The sequence below is a fragment of the Xenopus tropicalis genome, chromosome 6 (genome assembly GCF_000004195.4).
Source record: "Xenopus tropicalis strain Nigerian chromosome 6, UCB_Xtro_10.0, whole genome shotgun sequence".
Classification (NCBI taxonomy): Eukaryota; Metazoa; Chordata; class Amphibia; order Anura; family Pipidae; genus Xenopus; species Xenopus tropicalis.
This window is the reverse complement of record NC_030682.2, coordinates 101,039,502-101,056,621: the sequence shown is the minus strand read 5'-3', so window position 1 is coordinate 101,056,621 and position 17,120 is coordinate 101,039,502. Positions and strand designations below refer to the sequence as shown.

Sequence of the window (17,120 nt, the reverse complement as noted above, 5' to 3'; positions counted from 1 at the left end):
AATCCGCCAGTCTCTTGGCACCATGCCAGACCTCAATGAATCCTGAAAAATTAAGTGAAGAGGTTTGGCAATCACAGCGCTCAGCTCATTTAATACCCTGGGATGAATCCCATCCGGCCCTGGACCTTTGTTTACCTTTACATGTTCAAGTCTCTTTTGAATTTCCTCCCGAGTGACCCACGCGTCCGTAGCTAAATTACTAGAACTGGGCATATTACAAGGGAAGCCTTCATTATCTGGCTCCTCAGATGTATAGACAGATGAAAAATAAGAGTTCAAAATTTCAGCTTTTTCCCCGTTTTCATCAACCAACGTACCCCCCCGTGATAATAAAGTTCCCACCCCTTCTTGCTTCATTTTTTTACTATTCACATAATTAAAAAATAATTTTGGATTCTTTTTACTCCTAGCTGCAATATCGAAAAAGTCGCGACAATATATGAGCAAATCGTAACGGCTACGAAAAAGTTGAGACAAATCGTGCAAGTCGTAACGTAAAGTTTTCAAAACTCAAACAATCAAAATTTAATAAGCATTTTTTTAAAACTTGCACTTAAAAGCTGCATAGTTCATGGAGACGTCAGAGGGAGTTAAATTTATGTAATTTTTTCAATGTAAGTTTTTTGAATTGCGAAAGTTGGCAGGCTCACAGAAAATGATGAGCAGAGTGTGATTTCAGTGTGTTCCATTTTTTTCCCTGCCTTTTCAAATAATCAATTTTTCAAGATTCAAGTTTTTTAAGTAAATAAGAACACATTCAAATCTGGTGAGCTTTCAGGTTTTTTCAATTAAAAATCATGCGACCTGTTTAAATGGAATCATGTTCATATTGGAATGATGCTAAATATATTTGTGGGAGAAAACAAGAGTGGCTGGAAGAAATCCACTCAAGCACAGGCAAAACATGTAAACTCCTTGCTGATTTAAACATTATTCTTGGACACGATCAGCACAAATTCAAGACCCAAGCACTGCAAAGGCAGAAATGCTATTCTCTCAGTTACCATGGCGCAGAGACATTTGTACTATAAATAACAAGTGAAACCCCAAACCTTTGTCCTTAACATGGGCACATTTTTGTCAGTCTACTACTCTTTTTGTATCACATTGTGTTATTACTAAAGAGTTAGATGCCAGCTCTGTGGCTAAAAGATATGCCACTTACACACACAGGCAGAACATTTACATTTCTGTGTTAACCAAAAGATACTAAGAATTGTGTTATAAACAATTTCACCATATATGTAGCAGTAATTAAAAAACTATTTATTTCTAAATATTTTGGAAGCTACATGAACAAACAAATAATGTAAGTGCTGTGTGTGCACCTGTGCTGGAACTGCAAACATCTTTCCTGGACATGAATTTGACAATATGAATTTAAAAGCTTATACAAGATTGATAGCTAGAATTACTAAGATAGCTAACTGAATGATCCTGCGATTGTCAAGGTCAAGGATGAAGTAGTTTAGAATGTACATAAATTGCAAGCAAGTGAATTAAAACACAGAGGCAGTCAAGTGAAACTACAATTTTGATGCTCCATGTTAACATTCCTAAATTAATTATATAACACTTGCCTGTGCTTTAACATGAGGGTATTGTACCTGTCAATAAAAGAGCAGTTACACTATGGATTTGTAAGGATATACTAAAAGACTTTTTTCTAATATATATTTGTGTGGGTGTTTGAGTATATATATATATATATATACACTCAATTATTTATTTATTTATTTTTTAACTAAACCTATCATATGGTTTTATCCAGTTACTTCTTTTAATTATTCGGTTTGGAAAGTCAAAATCTATAAATAAATTATTAAAACAGCTAGTAATCTTTAATAAATTTGCCCTATAGGGTGAAATTTGCAATTTAAGTACTGATTTTCTTCTCATCTAAGTTCACCAAATATAACAGTCATATTTTGGTGTATTCACTGAAATTATAATTACACCATTGTGATAGTAATGTGCCAAAATACGCATCTACACCAGCGTATTTTCCCCATACAATTGTAGTGGTAAAAATACACTGTCAATGTAAAGCTATAAAGCAATGACATATATGGAGTATTAGCATAGACGAGCGGGCATAGAAAATGAGATGCTAAAGCATATGCCAGCTTAGGCATGGACAAATCCCCTTTGGAGACAAAAAACTAATTTTACATTTTTGCACTTAAGTAAATACGCCCCTTTCAATCTTACATGAATACGTATATATATATATATATATATATATATATATATATATAAAAATGTACATGACATATTTGGTGTTTTCATCTAGTGGTGATCCATACTGCAGGTAAAGCAATTAGTGATGAGTAAATCTGTCCCGTTTCGCTTCACTGGAAAATTCCCGAAACTGCAAAAAAAAAAAAAAGTTCACGAAACGCAAGTCAATAGTCTAATATTTTTAATTTTTTACACGTGACTTTTTTTCTTACTCCAAATGCATAAAAGTCAATGGTCTTTTTACTTGGTGACTTTTTTGCCATGGCAATTTTTTTTTCACAGCAAATTTTTGCAGTTTCGTAAAAAAAATAGTTTATGAGGAAATGTGGAATTTCTCTGAATTTGTTTGCCAGGCATGGATTCACACTCTGCACCTTTTTTTTGTATTGCTTTAGTGATAAGTAGTTTTTGCCATAGTAAGCTTTGCTCTTTTTTATGACAATATCCCATTTGAAATTCATGACTAGGGGCATGACCCACTGTTCCCTCCTCCCACCAACCATTCTTAATAACAACGTGACGTCATCTTTTGTTGGATGGTATGGCCACAGCTTTATTTGTACAACAGTCATGTATAAATACTTTATTGTTTACAGTAGCAAAGTAGAAACGTTATTAATAAACATAGTACAAACTTGTAACAATTTGTAGTAATAATTGAGACAATGACAACAATTAGTAACAATCGGTAACCCCTTGGTAAAGCCCTCTGCCAGTCTGCCCTTCCAAATGCCAGCAACGCTCACTAGCCGCTTGCCCCTAGCTCAGTGAGTATGCATAGCGTTGTAATAGAAACAATCCACAAGGGACCAAGCCCCTGGGAAATTAACTGAACATATTCAACATCATATTCAACATCACCGTGGGTACCCACCTTAGGGGTTGCCCCAACGGTCCAGTATTGTCCAAACCACACCAACATGCCCGGCAGACTGGCAAGGGATCCGCCATGCTATGTGTGCTTGGACACCTTCAAGCGCACATACGCCTCCATACTCTACTGGCCATTTCAATTGCATCCTGCAAGGCCGCATTGAAAATGTCCAGCCCCACCTCATTCAAATGCACCCCGTCTGGCCGCAAAAACTGCTCCACTGGCTTCAATAAATTGTGATTCACTACCATGCCCCCACGGCCCTTGACCGATTTTGCCACTGCTTTATTTACCTTAATTCTGGCTTTTTCAATGGCAGCTGGTGACCTGGCCCCCCGCCAAGCCGTCCTTCGTACCATGTCCGACCAGATTAAAATTACCCAGGGAAAAAGTGACCACAGCCTTATGAAATCCCTACGTATGCTCCTAATAAGCTGCTTCATGGGGCATTTTCCAAGGTCGTTGCCTCCTGCGTGTACCAGGATGACCTGTGGTGGCCCTATTTTTTTTGCCTGTTGTATAATGATAGGGACTATCTCCTCCCATAGCAAACCCCTATGCCCCATCCAGGAAATGGATACCTCTTGTTCTACAAAGCCAAGCTGGGCACCATTCTTGCGGACCCTCGAATGTCCGACCACCCACACTGAGCACGGCGATTGACCTGAGGGCAGAGAAACATGTAAGTGTTAACAGCAACCCCCCCCCCCTTTTTTTTTTTTTTTTTTTTTTTAACTTTGTTCCACCCTGTGTGGCCTGACATATGATAGAAATCGCTGTGATTCCCATCGCCCTATGCGTTTTAATGCCACGGCGTCCATACCCCAGCGTGCCGCCTCTGTGGCTGCTCCTATGCGAAAGGAGTGACTGCCGTATTCCCTGTATGACATTCCTATGCCCTGGAGGGCTTTTCTAAAAACTGCCACAAATTGAAACCTGGACAGGAAGGACCCATCCTCGTGGACTAGGCAAGGACCTGACATATGTGGTCTAACCCTCTGATAAGCCAAGAAGCACTGTACTGGGCATGTTTTACACCCTTCCACCCCTGCTAGTGTGACTAGCAGACCCTTGCCCTTTTTATCTGTTTTTGACTCCCTTATTTTTATGGATAGCAGGCCATCTGCCACTTGGATGTCCTCCCAGAGGACTCCTCCTGGGGTATGTCTGTTGTTACTTACTAATTCGGAAATCCTGAAGGCACCGAAAAAAGCCCAGGAGAAAGCGAGTTTGAATAGGATCCCTTCGTACGCACTGCGGACAATTACGTCTAGCTTTTCAAAGAGACCTTGTAATATAGCTAATGTCACGGGCCTGCGCTTGTCCTCTAGCCTTTTCCCTTTTTTAAAACCTTTCACAGCCTGTTTCACTAGGAATTCTTTTGTATAGTCTTTCCATCCCATTAACTTGAAAAGAAATGCCAGTGCTGCCAGTTTTGCGCTTAGTGCGCTTGGGGATATTGAGTTCTCAAAATATATGCCCAATTGCCAGAGCAAAAGGTCCCGTCTGTCCTGGTCGCTATCTCCTGCCCCACTCCAGTGCATTAATTGCAGCCAGCCCGCCCAGACTCTCTTGTAACCCAACCATGTGGTCGCTGAGACAGACCTCTGTACCCATGCCATCATACCTCTCGTACGATCTGCCAGAGGCATTCCGGGCAAGGTTCTCCCTGAGATTTCGCTCCCGGCACCAGGCCCTGGAATCTGTCCCACTGGAATCGGGATAAAGAGTCAGCAATGTCATTGACTGTACCCGGCACGTGATGTGCTCGGAAGCATATGTTAAACTGTAAGCACCTTAATACCAGATGTCTCAACAATGCTAGTACTGGGCCCGATGATGACGTCTGATTGTTGATGGCCAAGACTACTGACATGTTATCGGTGTTGAAAATTACATTTCTATTGGAGAACAAGTGCCCCCAAAGCTCTATAGCCACCAGGATTGGAAATAGTTCCAGGAGGGTTAGATTACGTGTCAGTCCCTCCTCTCCCCAACTCTCCGGCCACTTTTCTGCACACCAGCTACCGTTAAAGTATGCTCCAAAACCGCAGGATCCTGCTGCGTCAGTAAACAGTTGCAGGTCCTTGTTGCTATCAGTTGTTTTTTGCCAATAAGATTTGCCATTGTATGTTTGGAGGAACTTAGCCCAAACCCCCAGGTCCGCTTTTAGTTCGGCCCGTAGCCTGACAAAGTGGTGTGGCTTATTTACCCCGGAGGATGCCATTGCTAATCTCCGCGAGAATACCCGCCCCATCGTAATAATTCTGCAGGCGAAAGTTAGTCTGCCCAGCAGTGATTGGAGCTGTTTTAGTGTTAGTTTCTTGGAATTAATTGCCCATTGAATGTCTTCCTTCAAGGCCCTGATCTTATCCATTGGCAATCTGCACTCTTGCCTCACCGTGTCTATCTCGATCCCGAGGAATTTTATGCATGTGGATGGGCCCTCTGTTTTGTCAGGGGCAAGGGGCACCCCAAACTCTGCTGTTACACTCTGAACTGTTTGAAGTAGTATGGCGCATGCCGGGGAATTGGTGGGGCCAATGCATAGGAAGTCGTCGAGGTAATGGATAATGGAATCCATACCCGCCTGTTGTCTTATAACCCATTCCAGGAAGGTGCTAAATGTTTCAAAATATGAACAGGAGATGGAGCATCCCATAGGGAGGCTCCTGTCCACATAAAAAGACCCCCCGAATTGGCAACCCAACAAGTGTAGGGAATCAGGGTGCACCGGCAGGAGCCGAAATGCGGCCTCTATGTCTGTTTTGGCCATTAGAGCCCCCGGGCCCGCTGCGACTGCTAATCGGATCGCTTCGTCAAATGATGTGTAAGATACCTTCGTTAACTCTTTGTCTATTCCATCATTTACCGAAAAACCCGCGGGGTAAGACAAATGATGGATGAGACGGTATTTGCCTGGTTCTTTTTTGGGAACCAAGCCCAGTGGGGATATGCGTGTGTTTTTAAATGGGGGTGTGCTAAAAGGGCCGGCCATTCTACCCAAGCCAATCTCTTTTTCGAGCTTTTCCCGTACTAAGGATGGGTTACTTTTTACGGACTTTAGATTGTTTACGGCAGGGCACCCTGGGGTGTCTTCGCCTGGAATTCTGAACCCATGTTGGAAACCCGCCCTCAGTAGCTCGGCCTTGTCTTGTTTGGGGTACCTATCTAGCCAGGGCCGCATCGCTGCGAGCTTCACTGGTGTCTCCCCTTTTTTTATTATTATCTCCCGGTTTTCCTGTCCCCTCCTTGGGCCGTTTAAAACATCTCGCATAGGGGTGGGCTCCTGTGCACAGGGAGCATTCGTGCCGGTAGCGGCATGAGTTGCCCCACCTGCACTGGCTGTCGTTAAACAGCCAGCATACACCCTTTTTGAGTGCTCCGGCTGGGCCGATGGCCTGCCCGCCGGAGCCCGCTTGAAAGGGCTGTCCTTGACTTACGCTTGTGTACCCTTGGTAGCCCTTGCCGTTCATGAGCCTCATCCATAGGCCGATATCCCTATGGTCCCAATTTATCTCTGGCCTGATTGACATATGTTGTCTAAATTGCTCATCGTATCTGAGCCAGGCCATGCCCCCATATATTTTGTGGGCTTCCCAAATGGAGTCCAGGTAGCAGAAGAGTGCTGAGCAGCGCTCTGGCTGCTTTTCACCTATCACACTCGCTAGCGTGGCAAAGGCTTGCAGCCAATTCCCAAACGTTCTGGGGATCAGCCGAAAGCGCCGCCTGTCTTCATCCTCCTCCTTCCTGTGCTCCTTGCCCTTTTCCCATCTCTCTACGCTAAACCGCTCCAGGGGGAGCAGGGTGAAGATGTCTATGTACTCCCTCTTCCAGATTTTTTCCCTTACTTCGGGCTTTAGGTGGGCCCCCAAAGGGCCCTCAAAGCAAATGTAGGCGTGCCCCTTTGCAGCGTCCGACATCGGGACTGGTTTGTCCCCTTTTTTTGCTGTTCCATCCCCTGCTGCTGTAGCCCCCCCGCCTGCTCCTTCCGTCACCCCTGTCACTATGTTACTACTTGAGGGTTAGGTTTGGGACTGGGCTGCTCCCGGGGCAACTTCCCCCCTTTGTGGCCCTTGTGTACCCTCTCCCCCCCCTTGTGTGTGATCCAATGGCTGCTTTTGGCTAAGCTGCGACATAAGCTGCCTCATTTCCGACAAGAATTGCCCTAACGTACCTTCTGTGCCCGCCTGCGGCGTAGAAATTGGCTGTGTGAGTGGTACAATAGGTGATTGGCTGAGGTCAGAGGGAAAAAGTATACCTGAAGACCCAGATGCCTGGGTGTCGCCTGTGCCGTCTGTCCCATTGCTCCCGCGTTGTCCGCCCTCCTCGCCCAGCTCCCGCTGTGCCTGGGATGCCGGCTGAGTGAGGGGTATGCTCCTGGCGCTGGCCGACTGGCCTGGCGCCGCTGGGTACTGCCTATGCCGTGCGCGGTTCCCTCCTACCCTCTGGTGCATGCTTGTCCCCTCATCTGCTTCCTCTCTCCCAGAGGGGCTGCTGCTACCGTCTGAGGGGGATTCCTCTGGGCTCTGGGGATCGGGCGATGGTTGCCTGCTCCGTGAGGAGCGCCGCTGCCCCCTACTAACTGCCTGAGCAGGGGAGGTATCCCCCCCTGCCCGCCCCTGCTGCCTGTCCTGTCGGGTGCTCTGCACTATGGGTGCCTGCCTCCACACCTCGCCTTCCGGGGGGGGGTGGCTGGTGGAAGCTCGCCTGCTTGCCCTCCTGCCTCTGCTGGCTGCGCCTTTTTGCTGCCCTTTCACTGCCCCTGGTGTTGTGGCCTTCTGGGCCCGCTGTCTCCCACCGCGTGGGGTTCCCCCGGCTGAACCGGAAGTGGCCCGCCTCTTCCTGCCCAGTCCCCGTGTGTCGCCCGCCGCCTCCGTTGGCGCTATAGGGGGTTCGGGGGGCCCACTACCTGGTTGCCTGCCGTGCACTGTGGCGCTCCCAGGCGCCGGATGGGAAGGGCCCGGACTGGCGCTGCGCCTGCGGCCTCCCGTCGCTGGCGCTGGTGAGGGACTGAGCCGGTCTGGGGGCCTGGCGCGGCGGGGCCGCAAACTCCGCTCCTCAGATGTCTCGGGCTCCGGCTGCTGTAGGATCCGCCGCAGCCATCCTTCTCCTTTCCGGGTCACCTCCTCCCTCAGTCTGCTGAGGAGCGCTTCCATGGTGAGTTGCAGATGCAGATTCGCGCAGCTGCTGCCCTGTCCTTCACCCCGCTGTCTTCCCGCGCACTGCTTGGCGCTTCCTTGTGCTCCCCCTTTTTAACCCCTGCTAACCCGTGCCCAGAGCTGCCCAATCGGCGCTCACGTTATCTGCCCTGTCATGTGGGCCCTCCTCCTATGCTGTGCCCGGTATCCGGGCCTTTCTTTTTTGTAGTAAATGTTAATAACTAAAACAATTGTCCTTTTTTCAAGTATAGCTCATTTTGCGTGTATCACTAAATATGGTTTATGAATGTGCCTTATATAATGTTGCCTCGTTTCTGCTTATAGCTAAGAACAGAAAGTGGACTACTAACAAAATAAATGCATTCCTTAGACAAACATCTGAATCCAGAAGAACAAAATATGCATTATGCAGCTTAAAATAAGACTGAGGGAAATATAATATAGAGGGCTGCCAACTTTGATTTAAATGGCGTAAAATATAAGAAATTCATGCACCGGCTTTCCAAAATCAGAAAAAAAATAATTTAATTATGGTATATGAAACTGAAAGCAGCATAGTAGTAATTCTTATTTTAACCAATACTGCTTTTTACACATTCCCCTCTTTGTCACAGTTTTATTGTGGTAAAAGCTTTCTTATACTTGGGGCATGACAGATTTCCAATGAGAGGGAACAGCTGCAGCACAAATAGCCCATAATTAATGGTGACAGGTTATTGTCACTGGCAATACTTTCATGGTATAGTCAAATGAAAACTTTATGTCTCATGAATTTTTCATCAATTCAGCACTGTAAGATTGTGTAAGTGATGCTTTTGAGCTTAATGAGCTCCTTTAGCACATGCTGTAAGATACTGCTAAAACACAGCTTTCTCAATTTACTCAATGGAAAGAGTGCAATGACTCATATTTGTGACATGAGCGTGCTTCTTGTAATGCTAAAGCATAAATGTATCCACATTGCCGTTAGTGGGCTTGATGTAAAACCACAGCTACTAAACCATTTTATGCTCATGCCATTTAGGCAGGATTTAGTGGAATATTATTAAATGCATCTTCACGCAGAACAGTGCACATTAACGCTGTAATGTAAACTTATCATATCATATGCCATTCACTGGCCGTGTTATTTCTATTTATTATGGGCTTATTCTTTTCTTTTATAAAAGGAGATAATAATAACACAAAGGGTAGAATAGATGGGTGATTTATTCATATGCCATAATACTGGCGATGAGCCTTTTCAAAAAGGAAATAAAAGTTGAATTATCAGTAAAATAGAAATATTGGCATAGGTCAATCAGCAGAGAAAATCTTATTTTCTGAATATGTGAGTCCTTTCATATCATCGTAAGCAGTCAAGATTGCTCTGACAAGGAAAGCTCAAGTGCATAAATCATCATGTAAAAAATAATATGTTACAAAGCAATTATTATGCAATAAAATCTCTCTCGGTTATAGTAGTGCCTCTTTTGTGGAAAAAAAGGCACTACCATAAAAAATGGTTGTCAAAAAACATGCCATATGCCGTGTCATATTTTTTTGAGACGTTTGACAATTTTTTTTTTACATGCTTCATATTTTCTGCCATTTAAATCAAAGTTGGCCACCATCTATATTACATTTCAATCAGTCTCATTTTAAAGGAACAGTAACACCAAAAAATGAAAGTGTATAAAAGTAACTAAAATATAATGTACTGCTGCCCTGCACTGGTAAAAGTTGTGTGTTTACTTCAGAAAGTCTACTATAATTTATATAAATAAGCTGCTATGTAGCCATGGAGGCAGCCATTCAAAGGAGAAAAGGCACAGGCACATAGCAGATAACAGATAAAACACTATTGTATTCTACAGAACTTATCTGTTATCTGCTATGTAACCTCTGCCTTTTCTCCTTTTTTCCAGCTTGAATGGCTGCCCCCGTGGCTACACAGCACCTTATTATATAAATTATAGTAGTGTTACTGTAGCAAACACACCAGTTTTACCAGTGCAGGGCAACAGTGCATTATATTTTTATTACTTTAAAGCTCTTTCATTTTTTGGTGTTACTGTTCCTTTAAGCTGCATAATGCATTTTTTGTTCTTCTGGATTCAGATGTTCTGTAATCCAGAATGCCCGGGACCAAGCGTATTCCGGATAAGGGGTCTTTCCGTCATTTGGATCTTCATACCTTAAATCTACTAAGAAATTGATAAAACATTAATTAAACCCAATAGGATTGTTCTGCCCCCAATAGGGATTAATTATACCTTAGTTGGGATCAAATACAAGCACTGTTTTATTTTTACAGAGAAAAAAGGAAATCAATTCTAAAAATCTGAATTATTTGATTAAAATGGGGTCTATGGGAGACAGGCTTTCTGTAATTTGGAGCTTTCTGGATATGGGGTTTCCGGATAAGGGATCCCATACCTGTTGTCCATTTTCTGTTCTTAGATATAAGCAGAAATGAGGCAACGTGATATAAAGCATATTCAAAAACCGAATTTAGAGATACTTTTTTTTTGATGTGCGTGATGTCACGCAGTGAATTTTTCTGTGACAATTTTTGCACCCGTTTAGAGAAACAATCTGCCAATGACAAAACACGGAAATTCGCAGTCAATCCATGCCTGTCAAAAAATTTCACTCATCACTAGATAATTTTAATAAAGAAGTGATAAAACTTCAAATAAATGTTAATGTTGTTTTAACGCTTCATTTTATATATATATATATATAAATATCAAAATAAAACAGCCAGCACCAAGGGTTTTATTTTGATATTTATATGATATCCCCTGCACAGGGGCAACTGCAGAGCAGCAGATTTTGGAGTGTGGTGCTGTCGTGTGGACTGTTTTATATATATATATATATATATATATATATATATATATAATTTGTCCACAAACACAGTAGGGCAATTTGCGCTTTTCCCTGCAGTGAGTTTGACCTAAAATCAATGCCCACCAGGATAGGGGGCCTACTAGCACACCTTTCTTTGGGATAACTTTTTGCAGAAATGTCCTCCAGAGATGGCATACCCCTTATTTTAATCAACGGGAAGAGCTCTACAATAAAAATATTTTACTTTACCTTTTTTTCTTATGGCATCACAGTTTTGTAATTTTTCTGATCCCAAGGCAGCACACTTGGGGATCTTGTATACTTGGCTAGTCCTGTCCTTACCAGCTGCCTTTGGGCAGACGGTAAGTACAGGGTCCCAATGTGAGCTGCACCTCCTGACACATATACTAATGGCATTTAAGTTAGGGGGTGGGTGGGGCTTCACCTATGTGCCTTTCTCCACAAACCCCACCCTCCTAACACAGGTAGTGCTTAATTCAAGGGGCCTGCCACAGCTCTGTGGGCTTCAAAAAAACCCCAATGTGCTATTTGTATCATTAACCAAATCATTTTTGTGCAGTGATGTATGCTGTTTACTCATTTATTGCATTGAATAATTATTACCTAATAGTGTAAACATGAATACTAAAATCATCCCCATTAACGTTGATTGGAAAGTTAGTTTGTCAGACAATGAAGAAGAGTTACATTGGCATACTCCAGCTTTTTTCCCTTTCGTAGCTGAAAGATTACTGTGTTCATTGTATTAAATCTTCTCTTTATGGGCCATATGGATGAACTGTCTTTGTAGAATGTTATGGTTGCAGAACTCAGTTGTTGTCAAAGAAAAATATACAGAGAGAGCCCTCTTTATTGATCATAAGTAAATCATCATTAAGTTACTTAGTTCTTTCATTTATATAATAAACGTGAAACTCATATATTTGTTTATAAGGGGCTCATTTATAGGCCCCTATTTATCTCAACTGTACAGTATTGAAAAGTATATCCAAGCACCTTTATTATTAGTAGAAGGATTCTCCTAAAGCTAGTAATAATCTAAATAAGAAACTTAAATTTACTAAGTTATTTTGCATAACTAGATAAGAAAGAAAGCAGATGATTCATTGGAAAAGCACTAGAAGGGAAGATGTTCCCATTAATATGGAAAGCAGAATGAATTCTGGGAAGGAATCCTAGGATTGCTCTTAAACTTTCCATTTATATGGAATACCCTTGATCGGATTCCCGAATGCAGACAAATTGAATCTAGAGGAATAGCAAATCACCATTGTATTCCTATTATTGTTTATTACCAGCTATAACATTCACCATTTTTTTTCCAAAGGCATATATGATTCCTCAGTCCGAGAGTAAACTATAAGAATCTACCATTGATTCACATGGTATAATAGTTTCCTCTCAGTCTGAGGAAACGTATGCATGTGTAAATGAAAATAAAAACAAATATACAGGCATATATATTTGTCTGTTAAGCGTATTATTACCTTTATTACAAAAGCCATACTGAATAAGCTTATGTCCAAAATGAGGGTATTGAATGAAACAATTTAATAATAAATTAGTACTTCTGGTGGGGAGTGCAGCCAGGCACTTGCCCAAAAGCAACACAAAGTGAGGAAAAACTTATTCTAGTTGATGGTGGTCTACAGCTTCCTCTGTGCAGATTCTTGTGGAGTTGCTGTTCTTGTAGTCTTCTAAAGTACCATCCTGTTGAGTATCACTAGTTAAGTATGGGCTATAACTAACCAAGATTGCAAATATTTTACATGTCTGTTCTCACAGATGCACAGTTTGTCTGGCTGTAATAGTAAGTTACTGGGCCTCCAGGTTCTGACAGAAAAGAGATTTCAGGGAGACAGGTGACCGCCATGTGTTGAAAGGTTTAACATTTGTAACTTTTTTTTATGAGTATACTAAAAAGAGCTTATCCAATCCAATCATTTGGAATGCCTATCTCTTTATCATAGATCAGTGCTGTCCAACTTCTGTGGTTGTACCGAGAGCCAGAATTTTTCAGGCCTACATGGTTGAGGGCCAATAATGGAAGCCAGTTTTGACCACTTCCCTTTTTAAAACCATACCCACTTGAAACCACACCCATGTTATCACATGACCACACCCATATTAATGGTGGTTGTACAGCAAAAACCCGCCATACTCTGCCTTCCCTACCCTGCCTGTGTGTGCCATACTCTGCCTGCCCTATGCTGCCTGTGTGTGTCATACACACAGGGATAGTTGAACAATGTTGGATATAGTCTGAGCCTGAGGTGTGAACAATGCAAGGATTAAAAGGTGCGAACAACACAGGGGATTACATTTTTAAACAATACAGGGGGTTAACAGCTTGAATCTGAGGTGTGAACCATGCAGGGGGGGCCAGTTAATCTCAGTACTAATACCATTTAAAGTTTACACAAAGGTAAGCCATCAAAGCAGCCAGACAGGTGGGGGGCCATACAGAGGGGGTCATAGATCATATATATACTATGACTGCACATAGGTTAATGATAAAGTTCATCTGGTAACAATTTTACCATTGCAATTTTATCGTCATTTACAATATCTTGTTTCTTAAATGAAATCTGAGAAAATAAAAGGTATTATTTAGTATGTGTTTACCTTTAAACAAGTTTACAATATCTATGTTTAGGTTTAGGATCACCAGTACACAGAAGCATTAGAAATTTGAATGCATAAACATTCATATAAAATATGCATTAAAGATTTTTTACTCTCATTTTTACAAAGAAACGCAGATGCACGTATAATTTGACAGAGGATTTAGAAATACTGTCAACGAATGCCTGAAATGCAATGGAACTGAATCTAGAAATTGTTAAAGTTTTAGAATAATGCTGAGCAGTGAGAATGACTGACTAGAAATGATGAAAAAATTCAGTTCAGCAAGGATGTGCTTAATGCGTGTCAGCTGTACGCTTCCCTGAATCGCTTGTGTGGGTTGGTTTCAAAAACATATGAGTAATGTTATGTTGTTACACCTATCATATCAAATGACACAAGTCACAGTCATCCAAGAAATACCAGAAATAATAAAGGAAATTGTGAAGAGCAATTTAAAATCTAATCTAATTAATAAAAATTCATGCAAGTGATATTAATATAGAAATATATTGACATACAGTAATTTACTACAATTAAAACTAGGAAATATTGTAGGATTACCAGCATTTTAGCCTAACTACTTATCTGTCAGAAACATTTTGACAGAAAAATCATTGAATGAACTGACATTTATTAAAGTGTCTATAATTGTCAGTTCATCAGTTTTGAGCAGTTGAATGCCATTCTGCTTTGTGGGATGGTAGAGTTTGCTGCACTGAACTCTAACACCCCTCTGAATCAGCAATCTCTGCTGCAAATTAAAAGCAGGAATTAATGGTTTACTGTAGAAGAGAAATTGTTAACTTTAAAACACATAAGGGTTGATTCACTAAAACGTGTGATTCGCTAAAGTATTATTGCATATCGCGTGCATTAAATAGCGTGCAACCGCACGCGTTAATTTTACTCGATGTGTTAATTTTACCACATTGCATTAATTCTTGCGCAGAAATAATACTAACGCATGATTCACAAACACTTAGGGGCAGATTTACTAATCCACTAATCCGAATCCCGAAAGAGAAAAAATGGTATTGGAAACAAAAATTTTGCGACTTTTGCGTCGCCGTCGCGATTTTTTGTATTTGTCGCAACTTTTGTCACTTTATCGTATTTTGAGCGACTATTTCGTCGCCGTCGCAAATTTTTCGTATTGAGCCATAGTAACATAGTAACATAGTAAGTTGGGTTGAAAAAAGACATATGTCCATCAAGTTAAATAGTAAACGGTGGAAAAACCAATCCAATTTTTTCGCGACAGTGACGAAAAAGTGACAGTGACGAAAAATTACAGGATATACAAAAAAGTCACGACGGCGGTGAAAAAGTCGCAAAAATACAGATCATTACGAAAAAACGCATTCGGGCGCCTTTGGACCATTCCTGGATTAGTAAATTTGCCCGTTAGACGCGCTAAATATCACATTAGTCTGTGGGAAAATTAACCCCTACTTGGGGCAGGCGATACTTATAGAAAAGTACAGTTCATGAGTTTTTGGCAACACAATATGGACTTTGCAGTGGGATTTATTCAAGTCTGTGTTGGCCCTAGAGTGATGCATCCTCCAGTTTGCAGGGAAATGGTAATTTTCATAAAAGTAGTTTTACGAAAGTAATGCCGTGCATTGCTAATATGGCGTGCTTTTTTTCCGCACACAGCGACTATTTGTGTGCGATGCGTTGATTAGCGCGCGTTTCGTCAAATACCGCAAGAAAATAGTCTTTGCGACTTAAATAACGCAAGCAGCATCGTGTCTAAATTAACGCAAGTATCCTTTTAAAGAATTGTGCGTTAAGACGCGAAAAATTAGACGCGTGCTATAAATAGCGCACGTTTTAACGCACTTTAGTGAATCAACCCTAATATCTTTAAACTGGTAAAACTATTGAACTATTTTAAATTGGATGTGGATTTACACCAGTCCCAATGCCCCAAAAACGTTTTTGCTTATTAAAAAGTAGTTTTACAATGGTTCCATTCCAGCAGGTGAAACACTGATTTTATCCTTGATATAAAATAATACTCTGATCTTCCTGCTCGAGTGTTGGTCCAGTGTATGAGCCATAATTCTTTCCACAAGTGTACTGTATAATTCTCTCTTACCTGTGGGTTTGAGGTCTCAGGACCCTTACCACACTACTTTATTGCTGAATGGTCTACTTTCTGTCTTCTGGGATTTTAAGGTTATTCAGATTACCTGTATGTGATTTTAAGGCTATTTATATCACCTTTAAAGGGTTTCACCTTACCAGTAACTTTCAATATGTTATAGAATTGGTCTTCATTTTTTTTTTATAGTTTTTGAATTATTTACTCTTCTACATTTTTCCAGCTTTCAAATTGGGTCACTGACCCCAGCAGCTAAAAACTGTTACTCTTTGAGCTCGCAATTTTACTGTTTTTGGACATTTTTATTGCTTTTCTGTCTATTCAGGTTCTCTTCTAATCATATTTCAGTCTCTCATTCAAACTACTTCCTGGTTGCTAAGGTAAGCAAGATCCTAGCTACGAGACAGCTGCTGAAATTCCCACAGATAATAAAAAAACTGAATTTGCAATTGCAAATTGTCTTAGAATATCATTGCCTACATCACACCAAGGGGCACATTTACTAATCCACGAATCCGAATCCCGAATGGGAAAAAATCGGATTGGAAATGAAAATTTTTTTGTCGCTGTTGCAGTTTTTTCCGTATTTTGCATGATTTTTTCGTCGCCGCCATGACTTTATCATATTTTGCGCGACTTTTTCGTCACCGTCGTGATTTTTTCGTATTGAGCAATTGTAAACAGTGGAAAAAACAATACAGATCATTACGGGAAAACGCACTCGGACGCTTTTCGGACGTTCGTGGATTAGTAAATGTGCTTCTTAGGATTACATTCATCAAATCACGAGTTTGAATCCCGAATGGGAAAAATTCGGATTGGATACAATAATTTCTGAAGATAGCAAATATCACGAAAATGATTATGAAAAAATCGTATTAGTCACGATAATATCGTATTGGCGTACCGAACGATTGTAAACAGCGGGAAAACCTTCAATCAATGGCACTCTGCAGCTCCAACCTGGCCCAAGGAAAGTCTCCCATAGGGCTCAATGGCACTCTGCAGCTCCAACCTGGCCCAAGGAAAGTCTCCCATAGGGCTCAATGGCACTCTGCAGCTCCAACCTGGCCCAAGGAAAGTCTCCCATAGGGCTCAATGGCACTCTGCAGCTCCAACCTGGCCCAAGGAAAGTCTCCCATAGGACTCTGCAGCTCCAACCTGGACCAAGGAAAGTCACGATACCGAAGCTTGAATGAATCCGAAACTTTCGTACTTGGCGCGACAATAAGATTTTGTCGCACAAATT

The 17,120-nt window shown here is 41.7% G+C and overlaps 1 protein-coding gene across 1 annotated transcript; it reads right to left on the bottom strand.

The window, feature by feature from the left end:
- Window positions 1–7,140: 7,140 nt before the first annotated feature.
- On the bottom strand, window positions 7,141–8,274 carry LOC116411745 (translation initiation factor IF-2-like). Its single transcript, XM_031904584.1, has one exon. It carries the CDS (start codon window positions 8,272–8,274, stop codon window positions 7,141–7,143), a length of 1,134 nt encoding a protein of 377 aa, XP_031760444.1.
- Window positions 8,275–17,120: the final 8,846 nt, after the last annotated feature.

What these genes read in the sequence shown, in the direction of transcription:
- LOC116411745 (XM_031904584.1), bottom strand. Translation starts at nt 8,274, where the DNA reads ATGGAAGCGCTCCTCAGCAGACTGAGGGAGGAGGTGACCCGGAAAGGA.